The sequence below is a fragment of the Mixophyes fleayi genome, chromosome 2 (assembly GCF_038048845.1).
Source record: "Mixophyes fleayi isolate aMixFle1 chromosome 2, aMixFle1.hap1, whole genome shotgun sequence".
Lineage (NCBI taxonomy): Eukaryota > Metazoa > Chordata > Amphibia > Anura > Limnodynastidae > Mixophyes > Mixophyes fleayi.
In genome coordinates, this window is record NC_134403.1 from 366,676,854 (window position 1) to 366,693,837 (window position 16,984).

The 16,984-nt window shown below is 40.8% G+C and overlaps 1 protein-coding gene across 1 annotated transcript; it reads left to right on the forward strand.

Moving 5' to 3' along the window:
• Positions 1 to 4,638: 4,638 nt before the first annotated feature.
• Positions 4,639 to 12,566, forward strand: LOC142139987 (Y-box-binding protein 1-like). The gene is made up of 2 exons (XM_075197849.1): positions 4,639 to 4,773; positions 12,006 to 12,566. Exons 1-2 carry the CDS (start codon positions 4,639 to 4,641, stop codon positions 12,564 to 12,566), a joined length of 696 nt encoding a protein of 231 aa, XP_075053950.1.
• The last annotated feature ends 4,418 nt before the right edge of the window (positions 12,567 to 16,984 follow it).

The window sequence follows — 16,984 nt, forward strand, 5'->3', positions numbered from 1 at the left end:
AGTTAATAATATTCCCACCCGCCAACAAGAGCATACCTGACATTTCTATCTCTGTTGATAACATGACCATAAATCCCACCCCACAAGCTCGCTGCCTAGGTGTAATCCTTGATTCACGCCTATCCTTTGTTCCCCACATTGACTCTATATCTAAATCATGTTACATACATCTAAAGAACATTTCCAGAATCCGCACATATCTCACACAAGACACTGCTAAAACCTTAATTCATGCACTAATCATCTCCCGCATTGACTATTGCAATTCCCTCCTTACTGGTCTTCCCAAAAACAGACTCAAACCCCTAAAATCTATTTTGCATGCTTCGGCAAGACTGATTTTCCTTGCAAATAGCTATTCCTCTGTTGAATCACTCTGTATGTCTCTACACTGGCTGCCTGTCTTCTACCGAATCCAATATAAAATACTTTTACTAACCTACAAGGCCATCAACAAAGCTGCACCAACATACATCTCCTCTCTTGTCTCAAAATATCTCCCAACTCGGCAACTCCGTTCTACACAAGATCTGCGTCTGTCATCCACCCTCATTACATCCTCCCATTCCCGGTTACAGGACTTTTTTCGGGCTGCACCCACTCTATGGAACTCTCTCCCTCGCACAATAAGACTCTCCTCTGTTCTACAAACTTTCAAGCGTTCTCTGAAAACCTACCTATTCAGACAAGCTTATAATATTCCTCAACCACCATCTTAACCTCACTACCTTTAGCCTGTTACACAATTTCACACAAGACAACTACCCCCGGACCAACATTGTTGTGTGACAGGATCATTTAGCTTATGAGTCACCCTACCTTTGCAGTCTGGCTGGGCCAAGATGCAAAATGTATACTTAACCTCATGTGTCAATCTCCCATTGTCCCATAGATTGTAAGCTTGCGAGCAGGGCCTTCTCACCTCTTTGTTTGTTTTACCCAGTTTGTTTATTAGTTTATTACGTTTGTCCCCAATTGTAAAGCGCTACGGAATATGTTGGCGCTATATAAATAAATGATGATGATGATGATGATGTAATGAGGGTGGATGAGAGACGCAGATTAATGACCTTGGTGATGGTTTAGAGAGCAAAGTTGCCACTTTTGCAGATGTCACTTGTAAGGTAATAAAATCAGAGCAAGTTGTAGTTTCTCTACAGAGGGTCTTGAATAAACTGGAAGATTGGGCGGCCAAATAGAAGATGAGGTTTAAAATAAATAAATGTAAGGTTATGCATTTAGGGACCAAAAACAAGCATGCAATCAATAAATTCAAAGGGATCAATTTAGGGGGAACTATAATGGAAAAGGATTTGGGAGTACTCGTAGACAGTAGACTTAGCAATAATGCTCAATGTCAAGCAGCAGCTGCAAGGGCAAATAAAGTATTGGCGTGCATAAAAAGGGGCATAGATGCAAGGGAAGTCGGTGTAATTTTGCCACTGTATAAATCGTTGGTAAGACCTCATCTTGAATATGCAGTACAGTTCTGGGCACCTCTCTATAAAAAAGGAATTTTGGAACTAGAAAGGGTTCAGAGAAGGGCGACAAAATTGATAAAGGGTATGGAGTCATTAAGCTATGAGGTAAGGTTAGCCAGTTTAGGCATGTTTACTTTAGAAAAGAGGCGTCTAAAAGGGGATATGATTACTATGTACAAATACATTAAGGGTCAAAACAGAGAACTTTCGTAGGAACTTTTTACCCCAAGGACTGTACACAGGACACGCGGTCACCCCCTAAGGTTAGAGGAGAGGAAATTTCACAACCAGCAAATGGAGGGGTTCTTTACAGTAAGGGCAGTCAAGATATGGAATTCACTGCCAGGGAAAGTTGTGATGGCAGATTCAATAGATATGTTTAAGAAAAAGTTAGACAAATTTGTAGTGGAAAAGGGTCATCATCATCATCATCAAGGGTATCCAGGGATACGACCATTAATTAAAATGAAGGACCGTAGTGGAGCTAGGAACAAAGAGGACTACAATATTGGGTTTGGAGGGATTTTTCCAGTGGAAACAGATTGGCGGTTGCTTCATCTGGACCAATTTCAAATATAAGTGCAGGATCGCAGGAGATTCAAAATAGGTTGAACTTGATGGACTGGTGTCTTTTTTTCAACGTCATCAACTATGTTACTATGTTACTATGTTACTATGTTACAAGTGTCTGTGTGATATTGTGAAGAGGATCACAAGTTTTGATGTGCCATTGCTCTGGGATTATGAAAGTAGAGGTTCCTATTAGAATTGTATAACAAAGATTTCCTATGGTCACACAGTCAAGGTCATCTTACAGTCAGTCACAGGTCAGGGGCAAACGCAGGATTTGTAGAGGGGGGTTTCCACACCACACCGCCAGTGGGCGTGACCAGCATGCATGGGGGCTTTGCTATAATATTAGAAGTGCTTGGCTGCTCTCCAACTCTTCCTATCCCCATAATATACATGGGCAATGCTGCGTGCACTACTGTTAGGTGCACCCAGCTCTCCCTTTTCTAGCAGAGCCGTGTGAAGCGGGAGCAGGGTCCAGTCACCTCAATTATACAGTGCCCCAGGCTTGGAGGGGGGTTTCCAGGCACTAGTTAACCCCCCTCAGTCTGTCTATGCAAGTGTAACTCTCCCATAGAGGACCACTGGCTACGGCTGATCGGACAGCAGACATTTTATATTGGACCACTGGCCATGGATCACCGAAGATGATAACAAGATGTGAATCTTGGGCAGAGAGTGACGCTTCCTTAATGGGTTAAAAATTACCCTTGTTTGCAGCGTTGTCTACAGTGGAAGATTAATTAGCATCCTATCACTTTACTCTAATTGCTTATTCTCCCACTAGGCAGGCATTGCTGGGTTTGATCTGTACTACAGTTACGCCTAGGCCCTGCCAGCCCACAGCTGAAAAGCTGGTCAGGGCCAACGCATGGGAGTTCAGAAGCACTTTCAATACTGGTGTGGGACCAGCCAGGAGGCAATTATCTTCTTGCTACCCATGAGGGTGCCCCTGCCTTTTCAGTAATAGTGGACTGTCCCAGTGGGCAACTGCCCCTTTTCCCAGCCTATCCCCTGTACACTGAAATCCCATCTTCCTTAGGGAAATTAAACATTGCTTGAAGCATAAACCATTTTTATTCGAATATAAGTCTATCTTCATTTTCTGTATTGGAAACTGTAAATTAAATAAACCCTGAAAGTAAGATTTACAGATTGTGTTTCCTGAGTGAGAGGTTGTCATATTTGGGTCAATAATAGTAATACAGTTTCCATCCAGTCTGACACGGTAATTTTCACTTGAAGCTAATGCCAGCTATAAGAGATGTCATAATTGAGTTTCTGACAACCAAATCTGGTCTGTTCAAGTCACAAAGGAATAGAATGAGACTGACAAGGGCTATATATATCTTATAACATTATGCCAAGCGCCACTTCTCCTAATTGGTCATAAAGTCTATTTGATGAATTCCTGATAACGACAGACACAACCTAGTCTGGCAGATCAGCTTCCTATCACCCAGTAAATAATTGTCGCTATTACTTATAGCTTAAAAGGCAGAATTCATATGAACTCGCGCTGCCATGTGCCACGGTATGAAGAGATTAGTCCACCTAATGGAAGGGGTTGTTTCCATTGCTTGGAATTGCAAAACAGGGGTACCAGGGAACTGTTTGCTGTGAAATCGCTAAAATGTATGGTATACCATCATCTTCTTGAAAATAAAATAATGTCAAATTGACTGCACAGACTTATTGCCATAATTATCAACTCAGCCACAGCAAACTCATCGAAATTACTGGTGGAGACCTCTGGTAGCGAAAGCATTAAGTGAACTTCGGACGTACGTTGGGGGTAGATTTGCTAAAATTTCTAAAAAGGAAAAGCGGAGGTGTTGTCAATAGCAACCAATCAGATTCTAGCTGTCGTGTTCTAGAATGTACTAGATAACTGATAGCTAGAATCTGAATGGTTGCTATGGGCAACACCTTCACTTTTCCTTTTTAGAAAATCTACTCCTTTGTGGTAAAGCATCCCCATACGTTCCAGGAACAACTGGGAAAAATACAGGACATTCCAGCAGCATAAATAGCAAGAAAATAAAGCATAATAGGAGCTAATTTAGAGTTAGGAGCAAGTCAGGCTAGTAGGTGCAAATAATGTGTGGTGCATGGTGGAGGAGATGTAAAAGGCACAACCTGATTTATAGTTGTGCAGGGGAGGGTTGGGGGGTTGCCTAGGCCAAACACTCAAATGCTGTTTACAAATAGAGCTGGACATCCCGGAAAGCAAACACATGTTTGCTTTTGTACCCTTGCACTGAGCATTAATGTATGTAAGAAAAACGGTCAAAAGAGTTGTCATACATAACATACAAGAGGCATGATGCAAAGATGGACAGGTGGATGAGGTGAGAACAGACAAGAGAGGGCCCAGCTTGTGAGATCTAATGGGGAGGAACAAAGCTGAGACAAGACGTAGGGGGGCTCAGAAGGAGGAATAAGGGCAGAGGAAGTTTGAGCCAGGGAGATAGTCTAGTAGGCTATGATGAACAGATGGGATCTTAAGGAGCGTTTAAAACTTTCAGGGCTGTCGGAGAGACTGGGTGTAAAAGTTCCAATGGTGTAGAGCGGCACGAGAGAAGTCATGGAGATGGGAGTGGGAAGTTATCAGTGGAGAATTGAGACACTGGACATTGGCGGGAGGGAGAAAGTAGGACGAAGCATGGAGAGTGATGACTCTGGAAATGTAGAGGGGGTGGAGTGGTTGAGGATTCTGAGGGTGAGTAGTTTTGAATTGGATTCTGTAGGTATCAGGGAACCAGTGTTGAGATTGACCCAGCTGGGGGGCAGAAGATGCTTTGCATGTGGAAGCCTACTTATCAAGCATCATGGTGGTACAAGTACTACAGCAATCCTTCTTTGGAGTTTGTGGTCAGAGATCAGAAAGGTGGTGATGGAAAAATAGGACACAGAGGCAGGAAAATTTGAGAATGTCAAGAGAATTTCCATTATAGTGGCTGAAAGAAGATGTCTACTGAGATCGGTGGGATTATAACAGGGATATGGAGATCTCCCTGAATGATAGATCATTATGTGAAGGATACAAGCAGCAAAGTTTCCAAGCACTTGGAAGACAGGACCAAGCATGGGATGGGTCAGTAGATGAAGATGGAGTCAACAGAAAAGATGAAAGGAGTGGATCTCGAAGGAGGAGGAGAGAGCGGGCTCAAGGGTAATGGCCTGGAGAGAGTAGGCCACATTGTCTGCCTCCAGGACTGGGTTGTGTGGAAGAAGGCGAGACCTCCATAACAAAGGAAGTAGTTAGAGGAGGAGATCCAGATTTCGGTCATGAAAAGGAGGTTAAGGGAGTTAGAGCTGATTTAGAGGAATTCCAGTCATTTCCATAGAGTTTTTCTGATTGCGTAATATCCGGTAATGTGATAACATATCTAACATTATCACATGTAGCACATTACAGTGTATCGGCGTAGTAAAGAGGGTTTAATTCAATCCTTGGAGGCTGGCAGAGCGGTGATTAGATGCATCTGTACACCGCACAATTAACACAAGATTACCAGGAACATATGAACAAAAAGAGGTGGAAAAAGATTATGTTGGAACGGGAAAATCTCTTTAAGTAGAAATATTGTAAGTGTGATTAATGATACATTTACTGAGAACATAACTGCTTGCTGCAAAATCTTAGAAGTGATGATATTTGCCAGTAACACCTGATGTAACTTTATGCTATTTTTACAAAACAATTTGCGACCTGTCCATCCAGCATAACAGCTGATGATTACAATTTACCTTGTTCCAAAGGAAGTGAGGAGGATTGTAAGTAAAAAAAAAAAAGACTGAGTTAGCCAATCTGTTACCACTTAGTTTATGTGTTTAATTCATTTTTTTTTGTGAAACCGAATGACAGCAGTAAATCAATTGCAGTATACACATAAAGGTATAGTAAATGCAATTCCTGAGTTTGACAAATAACACCACAATAACCATAGAGGACAGTAATATAAGATTAATGCATCCAGTTTCACCTAACGCTGTATTACCATCTAATAAAAGGGGGCCGTGCAGGGCTGCCACAGACTCGCTTGAGCCCCGGCGGGCTGCTACAGGCAGCCATTTTTCCTGGGATGGGGAGCATGCACTACAACCTTTTGTGACACCTCTGTATGAGCAGCAGTCTTGTAGTAGGATCAGGGCCGGATTAACCCGAGGACTAACTGGGCTAAAGCCCAGGGGTCTCGGTCATCTGGGGGGCCCACCGGCATTCATCGGGTCGGGGGCGTCCGACTGTCAGCTGGAGAATGGGAGGCAGCTAACAGCAAATGTTATGCTGTTAGCTGCCTGATGTCACTGTTATGCATCCGCGGCGCGCAGTAATCTCCTTACTGATGAGATCTCGTGAGAGTGAGACTATGACTCACAGTCTCACTCTCACGAGATCTCCTCAGTAAGGATATTACTGCATACTGCGGGAGTACTACAGGGAGTGATAAAAGAACAGAAGCAGGTAAGTGCTCGGGGGGGGTTGTGGGTTCGCGGGGGAATGGAGGCTCCCTTAGCCCAGAGCCGTAACTTAGAATTCTAGTGCCCTGGGCGAGAAAGACAAATGCCGCCCCCTAGCCCTCAATTCTAACCAAATTAACCTAAAATATTCCTAAATTGCGCCCCCCTTCAGCGTTGCGCCCTGGGCGGTCGCCCCTGTCGCACAGCCCTAGTTACGGCCCTGCCTTAGCCCAAGGGCATCCGAGTACCAGTGAACAGTGTGGTTCCGGAAAAGACGACTGCTAATGGTGAAAAACATCCTGTGCTATAGGTTCTGTATAGGGGTTATCAATCGCTGATTGTGCATATAATACATTTGCGCCCCGTCACACAGTACTTTCAGCCAAGAGGGCAGGCAGATCCGAAATGAACGCCCAAACGTAAGTTAGTACAAGAACAAGCACAGAGGACTCGACAGATCCTGTGCCAGTCACCCTAGAAATCATGAAAATGCTGCTGACAAAACAGGGAGGTAACGTTATAGCTGATGTACGTACCACGTTCAAAGAGGTGACAGCAGACATTAATGAGTTGTTTAAATCTACAGACCACCTACAGAATAAATTATCCAAATCCATGTCCTCTCATATACTGTTATAGGGGCAAATGTGGATAAAGATTCCTAACTCTCTTTACCAATAAAGTCTCAGATCTGGATGACAGATCAAGGAGAGTTGTTTTTCAAATATAGAATAATACCGAAAGTGGAATCCTAAAGGATTCTAAGCCCTTTGTTCGTAGATTTCCTTCCGAAGGCCTCTGAACTCATCATCATTCATCATCAACATTTATTTATATAGCGCTTGCATAGTCTGTAGTGCTTCAAAATTGGAAACACGCAGTAATAAAAGAATACTGGGTAATACAGGCAGAGAGGTAAGAAGGCTCTGCTCAGAAGCTAACAATCTATAGGAATTGATCAATTAATAGAAATGACCAAATCCCTAAACCATGAAGTCTCCCAGATGAGGTTCTGAGAGATGTTTTGCTCCGGTTCCACCTCTATCAGATTAATGATAATGGGAAAATGGCCAAGGGGCAGGAGGACTCTCTTATAGAATTGCTAATATGTCTCGATCTTTTGCAAGCTACAATCTCCAGAAGACGAGAATTTCCCCAGGTCTCCAATGCACTTCAGGAAGCCGGCATTACCTATAGATGGGGTTTTCCAGTTAAACTTCTGGTGTCCTGGAACGAACGCCCGGAAACCGTTTTATAGTCAGAAGAAGGAATAAAGTTTCTGCAGAAATGGAGCATGTCTCATCTGTCAACCAACAAAACTCCAACCCGACCCTTCAAAGAACAGAGCCGCAGGTCATACATGTTGATGCTTATTCTATTTAACGTGCAGCCTGCACTGGGCACCTAAACATACATCAGTTTTAAATAGGTACAAGGTTTGTATGAGCTAGTCAGAGTATTAATGTAGTGTAAGTAAGAGAGTTCTTCTTTCCCTGTTAAAGTGTCGCTTATTAGAGCAAAGTGATGAATCTACAGTTGTAGTTCTGTCTCTATTTTAATTAGCCCTATTTTAGCATCTACTATATAAAAGCCTACTGGCGCGTGTCTGTGTGTGAAAAAAAACAACAAGCTGCAGCGCCACCTGCTGGGCGAAGTTATACACTGACCTACTAAATTCTTAGTGTGCATGGAAAAAAAACCTCAGAAAGGGCTGAAATTTGGTATACTAAGATGTTTTTAATTTGTTAATTTAATTTGTTAATTGTTAAAAGTGTTTATAAAGATTTTAAATATATATATATATATTTCTTGAAGGAGAAGTGACAGTTGGGAGTGGTTGGTGGTTGCCGGGGGTGACAGTGGAGAGTGGTTGGTGGTTGCCGGGGGTGACAGAGTGAGAGGAGTGTGATACTCAGGACCGCTGAGAGAGATCCCTGTGTCTGGATAGACATCTGGATAGATGTGGCGATAAAGATGAAGGATGAGGTGATGGAGAAGAATGATGAGGTGGTGACATGTGGACAAAACCCCGTTAAAAAAGGGCGCTTGCGTCGGGAAGTAACGCTCTTCCCCTGAGGAGGCCTGGCCTAGCCCCAAATGCATGACAAGAACCTTTTTAACACCTTAAGTAGCTTGATTTGACTAGAATGCATGAGTATCATGCACGGGTTAACTTGTTTTATATATATATATATATATATATCTCTATATATATATAGAGAGAGAGAGAGAGAGAGAGAGAGATAGATAGATATATATAGATATACATAGATATAGATATATATAGATATATATGGATATATATAGATATAGATATATGTATATATATATATATATATATATATATATATATAGATAGATAGATAGATCTTTGTTTTTAGGGTTATACCCATGTTGAGGGTGTGCCTGGTCTCCTCATCATAGCGATCAGATAAACATCTGTATCAGACTGTATTGTTTGCATTGCTTTATATTCTCAGCTCCCTGTGGTGGTTATTCATCATAAACCAGCACTGAATGGTGAAGTTCTCATTTAGCAGCTTCCTTACTTTAGCTTGTGAGCTAATCAGGATATGACTCCGGGCTTGGGCGACATATTGCTTGTCTGTCTAGCTAGACCCATCTGTAACCACCTACATGTCTTTACCTTGTAGCAAATGTGTGTGCTCCAGAGTTTTTTACAGCTATACCACAGAGAATGTGGCCCAAAAAGATGACACACTCCACGTCTTTTCTAGCTTTGCTAAGACACCCGCTTGGTGTGAGGGTGTTTGGTCTGATCTCCTGGTTCACCAGCACCATGCAACTCTCCAAACCTCAAGGGGCTTTCACTTATATGATACCAAGGGGTAAATGTATCAAGCTGAGAGTTTTCTGGTGGGTTTGAAAAGTGGAGATGTTGCCTATAGCAACCAATCAGATTCTAGCTGTCATTTTGTAGAATGTACTAAATAAATGATAGCTAGAATCTGATTGGTTTTTCAAACCCGCTAGAAAACTCTCAGCTTGATACATTTACCCTTAAGTCTCTTGCCTGGCTCTCTATGCTAGTCAACCAAATCCTCCTTAAGACCTCTGTCGTTACAGTGTAGGTTCTGCAGCCTAGAACTATTAGATGGAAGAACATTATGGGATCTCTATGCACATCCAGTGAGGTAAGCTTCATATGGAAGTCTTCTAATCATGTAATGTCTGCACTTGATAACCATGCTGTTCTTATGTCCATTCTACATATAAAAAACTATTGCACAGTTCTCTTCCTCTCTCCATCTTTTGTTTCCTTTAGCTTATAATCAATAAACACTCGCCGACTGCAAATGCCAACTGTGCGATAATTGTAGGAGAATCTCGCTGCCACCACTGGGCTCCTTCGTTGCACCTAGAACCGCTTACTTCTGGATAGCTGGTATATCTGCTACAATGCCTCTTTGCTGTCAGTTGGCTGGTACCTCTTGATCGCTCACTATGGATCAGAATTTCTGGGTAGTGGACAGAGCGTTGACACAGAGACATTGGGTTCAACACAGGACAGCTGGTGAACGGATTGGAGTGTAAGCTCTTTACTGTAGGTCACAGGATACAACAGGCAATAGGCATCAGGCAGCACCTTTAAGCACTGATGTTTATTTGCTCAAGGGGTCATTACAAGGACCATTACATACTAGTTGAAGGTACTAGTGATCATCCAGAAGTATAGATAGTATAATACATCACATGGTCAAACAAAGCTCTTTATATACTGTTTCTGACAGTCTGAGTTATTACATTCAATGATTAGCATCAGGATGTAATATGTTCTCTAAACTTGGATTTAAATGCAATGTAAACTTTACATCAATGAGTGACTTCCTAAATTACTGTTAGGTTTCCTATCCCTCTAAGACACAGGATGAAAGTCTAACAACCCCCTCATGTTGATGTCTTGGTCACTCACAAATGAAAAGGACTAATTAGTATCGGATTTCCTTTCTTACTCTTTTACAAAAACACATTTCCTCCAACATATGCTTACTGCATCACAAATCAATACATTACTAATACAAAAATCAGTACAAACCATCAGCGTACTGCACCACTAATTGAAATAAATGTATACAATAAGTTGTTTATAAGGGATCTAGCCACAGTTAAGCTATTTTATAAACTGAGAAATTGTAAACAGAGTCTTTGAATCTATGGAGGTTGCCACCAAATATACAATATGGAGCCATACTCTTTACAATACTGAAAAAAGAAGGGGTCAACTGTTGGAGGGTAGATTTGCCGTTGCTCGGGTGTTAGATACCAACAATAAATAATTTAATAGATATTTTTTTCTCGTCTCCACATTAATTAACGATAAATTCATACCTTGCGTGAGCTGTTTCCAGTCCTCCCATTCGAAATCTTGACCCAGGTCTTTCTCACAAGCCTTCATAATATTATTTCTGAATTCTGATTGAAAGCATGGAGGCACAAATTTGGAAATCTAAAACTGTGAGTGGTTGTTGATCGTTGAGAAACAGATAAGTAACATATTTATAATTGTCAGAAAAAATTCTATTTAAGGAGCTAAAGTCTTTCGCAAAAGTATCTACAAATCAAAGATATCTGCCAGCCAATCTCATACTTAAGTGATTCCTCCGTCCAACCACAAGGAGAAGGCCTGTTTGATATTAAACAAGACCAATAGGGTGTCCACAAATGAAACCATATCACTTACCTCAGGGTGGTTAATTGGGGGTTTGAAATATCCCTTGTGGTGTTATTTAGAGTAATACGTTGAAGTTGCACCTAACAGTATTAAATAGTTCTCTTTCTGGTTTCAACACTTCAGATTTTCTATGCATCAGATAGGTAAGGAGATTTATCCACAGAGATTTAAAATGACACAAGTGTATTCTGAACTAATTTCCTTTTATTATTAAGAACTAATACTCAGATAGGCATATCGCTGCCACCGCTGCAACAGGAGCGGCCATATAGAACAAAGTTGCCAACAAAATGAGCATTTAAATGACGAGACCTCAAAGGAGGAGGACCGACTCTCGGAAGGAACAATGGCAATAGAGCCATCTGCACAAGAGGGGTGGGCTTGTTACGTAGGAGAATGCCCCCACCTAAAGTCCAGATAAATGGAGTGGAGCTGCCTGCATTGTTGGACACAGGCTTCCAGGTGACAACGATATGCCTATCCGAGTTCCTACACCATTGGGAGAAGCAACAAATTATGTCTGCTCCTAGCACTTGGCCACACCTACTGGCTAGCAATGGTCAATCGATTACACATCGTGGCTACTGGAAGGCCGATATGTAGATAGGAAAGATCACTTTACTCCAGCAGGGATTTGTTATCACCAATGTCCAGGAAAGTGATGTACCTCCAGTAATCATTGGAATGAACTTTCTTCAAAATTGTCCAGAAGAGTTAATAGAAGCCCTCAAGAGTAAATACAAGACAATGGTGCAGCCCGCGAAGCCGCCTTTCAACTTACTGTTCGGCTCCCACAGGGTTATCAAAAGTTCGCTGGTCCCCATATAAAGGTTTTAGGCACTGTCAAATGGTTTAATGTGCGTAAGGGCTATGGATTTATAAACAGGAATGACACCAAGAAAGACGTGTTTGTACACCAGACTGCCATTAAGAAAAGCAACCCACAGAAGTATCTTCGCAGTGTGGGAGATGGAGAGACTGTAGAGTTTGATGTGATAGAAGGGAGGAAAGGTGCTGAGGCAACTAATGTAACTGGTCCTGGTAGTACTCCAGTCCAAGGCAGCAAACATGCAACAGATCGCAGATATTATAGACACTATTCATATTGCAAAGATCCTCCACAAAACTATCAACAAAACTACCAAAAAAGAGAAACCGATGGAGAGAAGTCAGAAGATATTGAAAGTGTGCCAGAGGCAGAGTGTCCTAAACTGGAAAACCCTTACCGGAAATGTCCCTATTCACCATACTACTTAAAGAGACCATATAGATATAGACTGCAGTATCCTGATGCCACTCCAGTACAGAGTGAAGTGATGATAGGGCGCAAAGTTCTAAAAAAGAAAAACCACAGATAGTACAAAAAATTGGACTGTTCGTGGGAACCAATTCCATACATTGTTACTGATATACCTAGAGAAGGGGTAGCTGTCTACCGTGTGACAAGGGAAGATGGTCTTCGGGAAAGCCTGGTCCACAGGGATCAACTTCAGTTGTGTCCAATGCAGCATACTTGTCCCCCAGAAGCACATGAACCCCAAGTGAAGAGTTCAACCTTCGTGCAACCCGAGGTTCCTAATAATCCACTGAATCTCATGCTGAGCACGTATTGGCCGATTGTGGCTACTTCAGAAACTCCTGAGCGGATGGAACACTTAGAGACTGTTGTCCGAGATACAGTGGAAGATGAGATCTCTGATATCCCTTCTTTGAGACGTTCAGAAAGGAGCACAAAAGGAGTTCCACCCCTTAGGTATAGACACTAGTATGTTAAGTCATGAAGATTGTGAGCAATGTTGTGTTATATAATTACGTGAAAAAACTGTAATATGCAAATATTTCATCAGAAAAATGGTTGTGTGTAAAAAAGATAATGTTCAGGTCATTTCTAGTGCATGCGGACACGCATGTTTTAAGTGGGGAAGTATGTGATACCCCAAAACCTGAGTACCCTGAGGTGTATCTATATGTAAATATATGTGTGTACTCATGGCTTTGATCATGTACCTGCCTGTTTAGATGTGGTTACATTTGTTAATTGTTATAAGTGTTTATAAAGATTTAAAAAAAAAAAAAAAAAAGACTTCTTGAGGGAGAAGTGACAGTTGGGAGTGGTTGGTGGTTGCCGGAGGTGACAGTTGGGAGTGGTTGGTGGTTGCTGGTGGTGACAGTGGGTAGTGGTTGGTGGTTGCTGGTGGTGACAGTTGGGAGTGGTTGGTGGTTGCTGGTGGTGACAGTTGGGAGTGGTTGGTGGTTGCCGGGGGTGACAGGGAGAGAGGATTGTGATAAGATAGGGACAGAATAAAAATGGGACAAAGTGATATATAAGCAGAGTAAAAGTGAAGAAAGTGTAAGTAAAGAAGAAGTGAGCAAAAGAGAGGCTGAGTAAAAAGGAAAGTGCTGAAAAGTACTAAGCAGTAGAGAGATCTGTGAATACACAACAGAGACTGAGCTATGTACTGAGGACAGTGTGAGAGGACAGAGACAAGTTGGAGTTGTACAATAACAGTTCAGCAGACACAGATCAGTATAACTCCCATCATTACATCACTGACACTGAAAACATCAGCAGTTACTTAGACACGTTACTGATCTCTATATACCTGAACTGCTTGCTATAATGAATCAGTTTTTCAGGAAAAATACAGAAATAGTGTTTTACCAAAATCTTCTTGTGAAGGTCTACAACCACTTAATAAAGTGACTATTCATAAGGTCCAACTGGATAAAAAAATAAATTCATGGGCCCCAACCACATGCACCACTTCTACAAATAGTTATTGAAGTATTTGATGTAGGTCTTAAAGTTGTATTGAGAAATTAAGTTATACATTAATGTAAGGTAATTTTATATATATATATATATATATATATATATATATATATATATATATATATAGAAAAAAGATGGAGGAGGAGGCGCACAATAGTGTAGTACAATAATGCAAATGGAGTCATACACGAATCCACAGTGGGACTTGAGCACCAATGATGAGGAAACCAGAGACCAAAAAATATGTATATATCACCCAGGTGTAAGTGATAGGGGTGTATACGTATCAAACATGGAAATTCCACGACATATGACCAGTGTATTGTCAATAACAAGTCCCTTAGCCTGAATAAGGGATCACCAAATCCACATATATATAGATGTATGCGTACCAGAAATAAAAACTTTTCCGCTTATCTGGAATGATGTTCCATAGACAGCACGATCAGGTCACATTCTCTTTAGGCAAAGAGGTCCTCAAATGACAAAGATAGACAAAGGAACAGCGATGTATTATCTCAAAAAACACTTTATTAAAAAAGGTAGCCACTTACATGTCTAGTAGCAGGTATTAAGCCTCTCTGGACAGGACCACCTTTCAATAAGCATAGACCAGCAGTAACACAGCAAGTACTCTCAACGCGTTTCGTCTACAACAGCAGACTTCATCAGGAGAAAATAGATTGTAATCTGCCCTCTTAACGGTGCTCATATAAATAGTGCGCCGCGCCATTTTGCGCGTGCGCACCCTAAACCGGAAGTTCGCCGACTGCGCTTGCGCACCGGCCGCTTCCCATCATACAGCTAATACTCAATAGTATCTAAAGGTGATGACATATAAATAGTGCGCCGCGCCATTTTGCGCGTGCGCACTCTAATCCGGAAGTACGCCGACTGCGCTTGCGCACAGACAGCTGTCCATCATACAGCAAATATTCAATTGCGCATGCGTCAGAACGGCTATACAGATGTCAATAACGGACTTTAGGATACTGTTCTCTAAATGGCAAATATGCAGAGAACTTATATCGATATCAATAAATATGCCGTTTTCACTAAGTATATATTAGGAAAGTGTTCAAAACACATAACTTATACACAAATAATACATAAACAGTCCCTGCATACCGCAACTGGTACTCAGTTGCGCATATGTCACAATAGCTAGTTGTTTGGACGACAAATGTCCACTATCAAACTTATAAATATTGATTAAATGTCTATTGACCGGGAGATCTATCAATGTATATCAATAACAGCAGTTAATACTGGAAACATATAGTAAAATTGGAAATCTTGAAATATATATAATCTCTATGTATTAAAACAGTGTATCAGTATAGATCCACTATACAATTAAATTCAGACTCCAACTATCAAATAAATATACAGAAAATAATGGAAAAGAATACTAAATTACAAAATATGGCTAGTTACTAAAGATGCCAGACATCCTACAAAATCAATCCATTGCAGAGATTGACAAGAGTCTAGACTAAATTTCTCTTACAATTAGTACTCAGATGCAATAGTACTCACTACATATAATCCCATATCAATCTAGTATAATCTAAAATGGTTCTATCAGTAAACCTAGAGGTCAAATTTCACCATAATAAAATTAAATATAATTCTGAAGACAAAGGTATATATTCACAATGAAGGGGAAAAAACACACAAAGATCACAGAAAGGGAGCAACCTCAAATCCCTCATTAAGTCCAAGAGGTGATAAAGTATTAAGCGTGTAAATCGAGTACATTTCTCGCTGTGCGAGCTTTTTAGCTAGATCACCACCTCTTAGGTCTTGAATCACATGTTCTATTGCCAAAAATTTTAAATGTTTTGGATCTGATTGATGTACCTCTAAGAAGTGTTTTGATACAGAATGACCAACAATCTTATTCTTAATATTCCTAATATGCTCCTGGATACGCAGTTTAAGCACCCTCTTGGTTTTTCCTACGTATCTTAAACCACAGGAGCATTCCAGCATATAAACCACAGACGATGATGTACAATTCATAAGGCTATTAATAGTGTAACTCCTGTTACCATCTGAGCTAGAAAATTTTTTGTTATTAGTATTCATGTATCTACATACATTACAATGGGAGCATTTTATACTACCCTTTGAATTCAAAAGGGTTGAAGAGATGTTCCTCTTATCTTTAAGCATACTTGGAGCTATCAAATCCTTAAGATTTCGACTCTTTTTAAAAATGATGTCAGGTCTATCAGGTAAGATGTTATTTAGAACAGTGTCCCTTTTTAGAATATTCCAATGTTTCGAAATCACTGATTTGATTCTATTTTCATCCATATTGTAACCAGTGATAAAGGGAATTCTCTCCTTATTGTTTCTCTGTTCTTTCTTGTTATATGATAACAATGAAGATCTATCTACATTTTCAACTTTATTTAGTGCTCCCTCAAGTAAGCTTTTTGGATATCCTCTCTCCAAGAATCTATCATGATAAACTGCCAACTGTTCTCTGCATGTCCCAGGGTCGCTACAATTTCTCTTAATGCGGTTATATTGCGAAAACGGAATATTCGTCTTCCATTTTTTTAAATGGCAACTCTTAAAGTGCAGGTAACTATTGGCATCAACTTCTTTAAAGAAGTTTTTGGTAATAACCTTATTATCCTGCTGCATTAAGATAAGATCCAAAAATTCTACCTGAAAAGGATGAAACTTAGCTGTAAACCTTAGATTAAACTCATTAGCATCATTAATAAAGTGTTTTTTGAGATAATACATCGCTGTTCCTTTGTCTATCTTTGTCATTTGAGGATCTCTTTGCCTAAAGAGAATGTGACCTGATCGTGCTGTCTATGGAACATCATTCCAGATAAGCGGAAAAGTTTTTATTTCTGGTACGCATACATCTATATATATGTGGATTTGGTGATCCCTTATTCAGGCTAAGGGATTTGTTATTGACAATACACTGGTCATATGTCGTGGAATTTCCATGTTTGATACGTATACACCCCTATC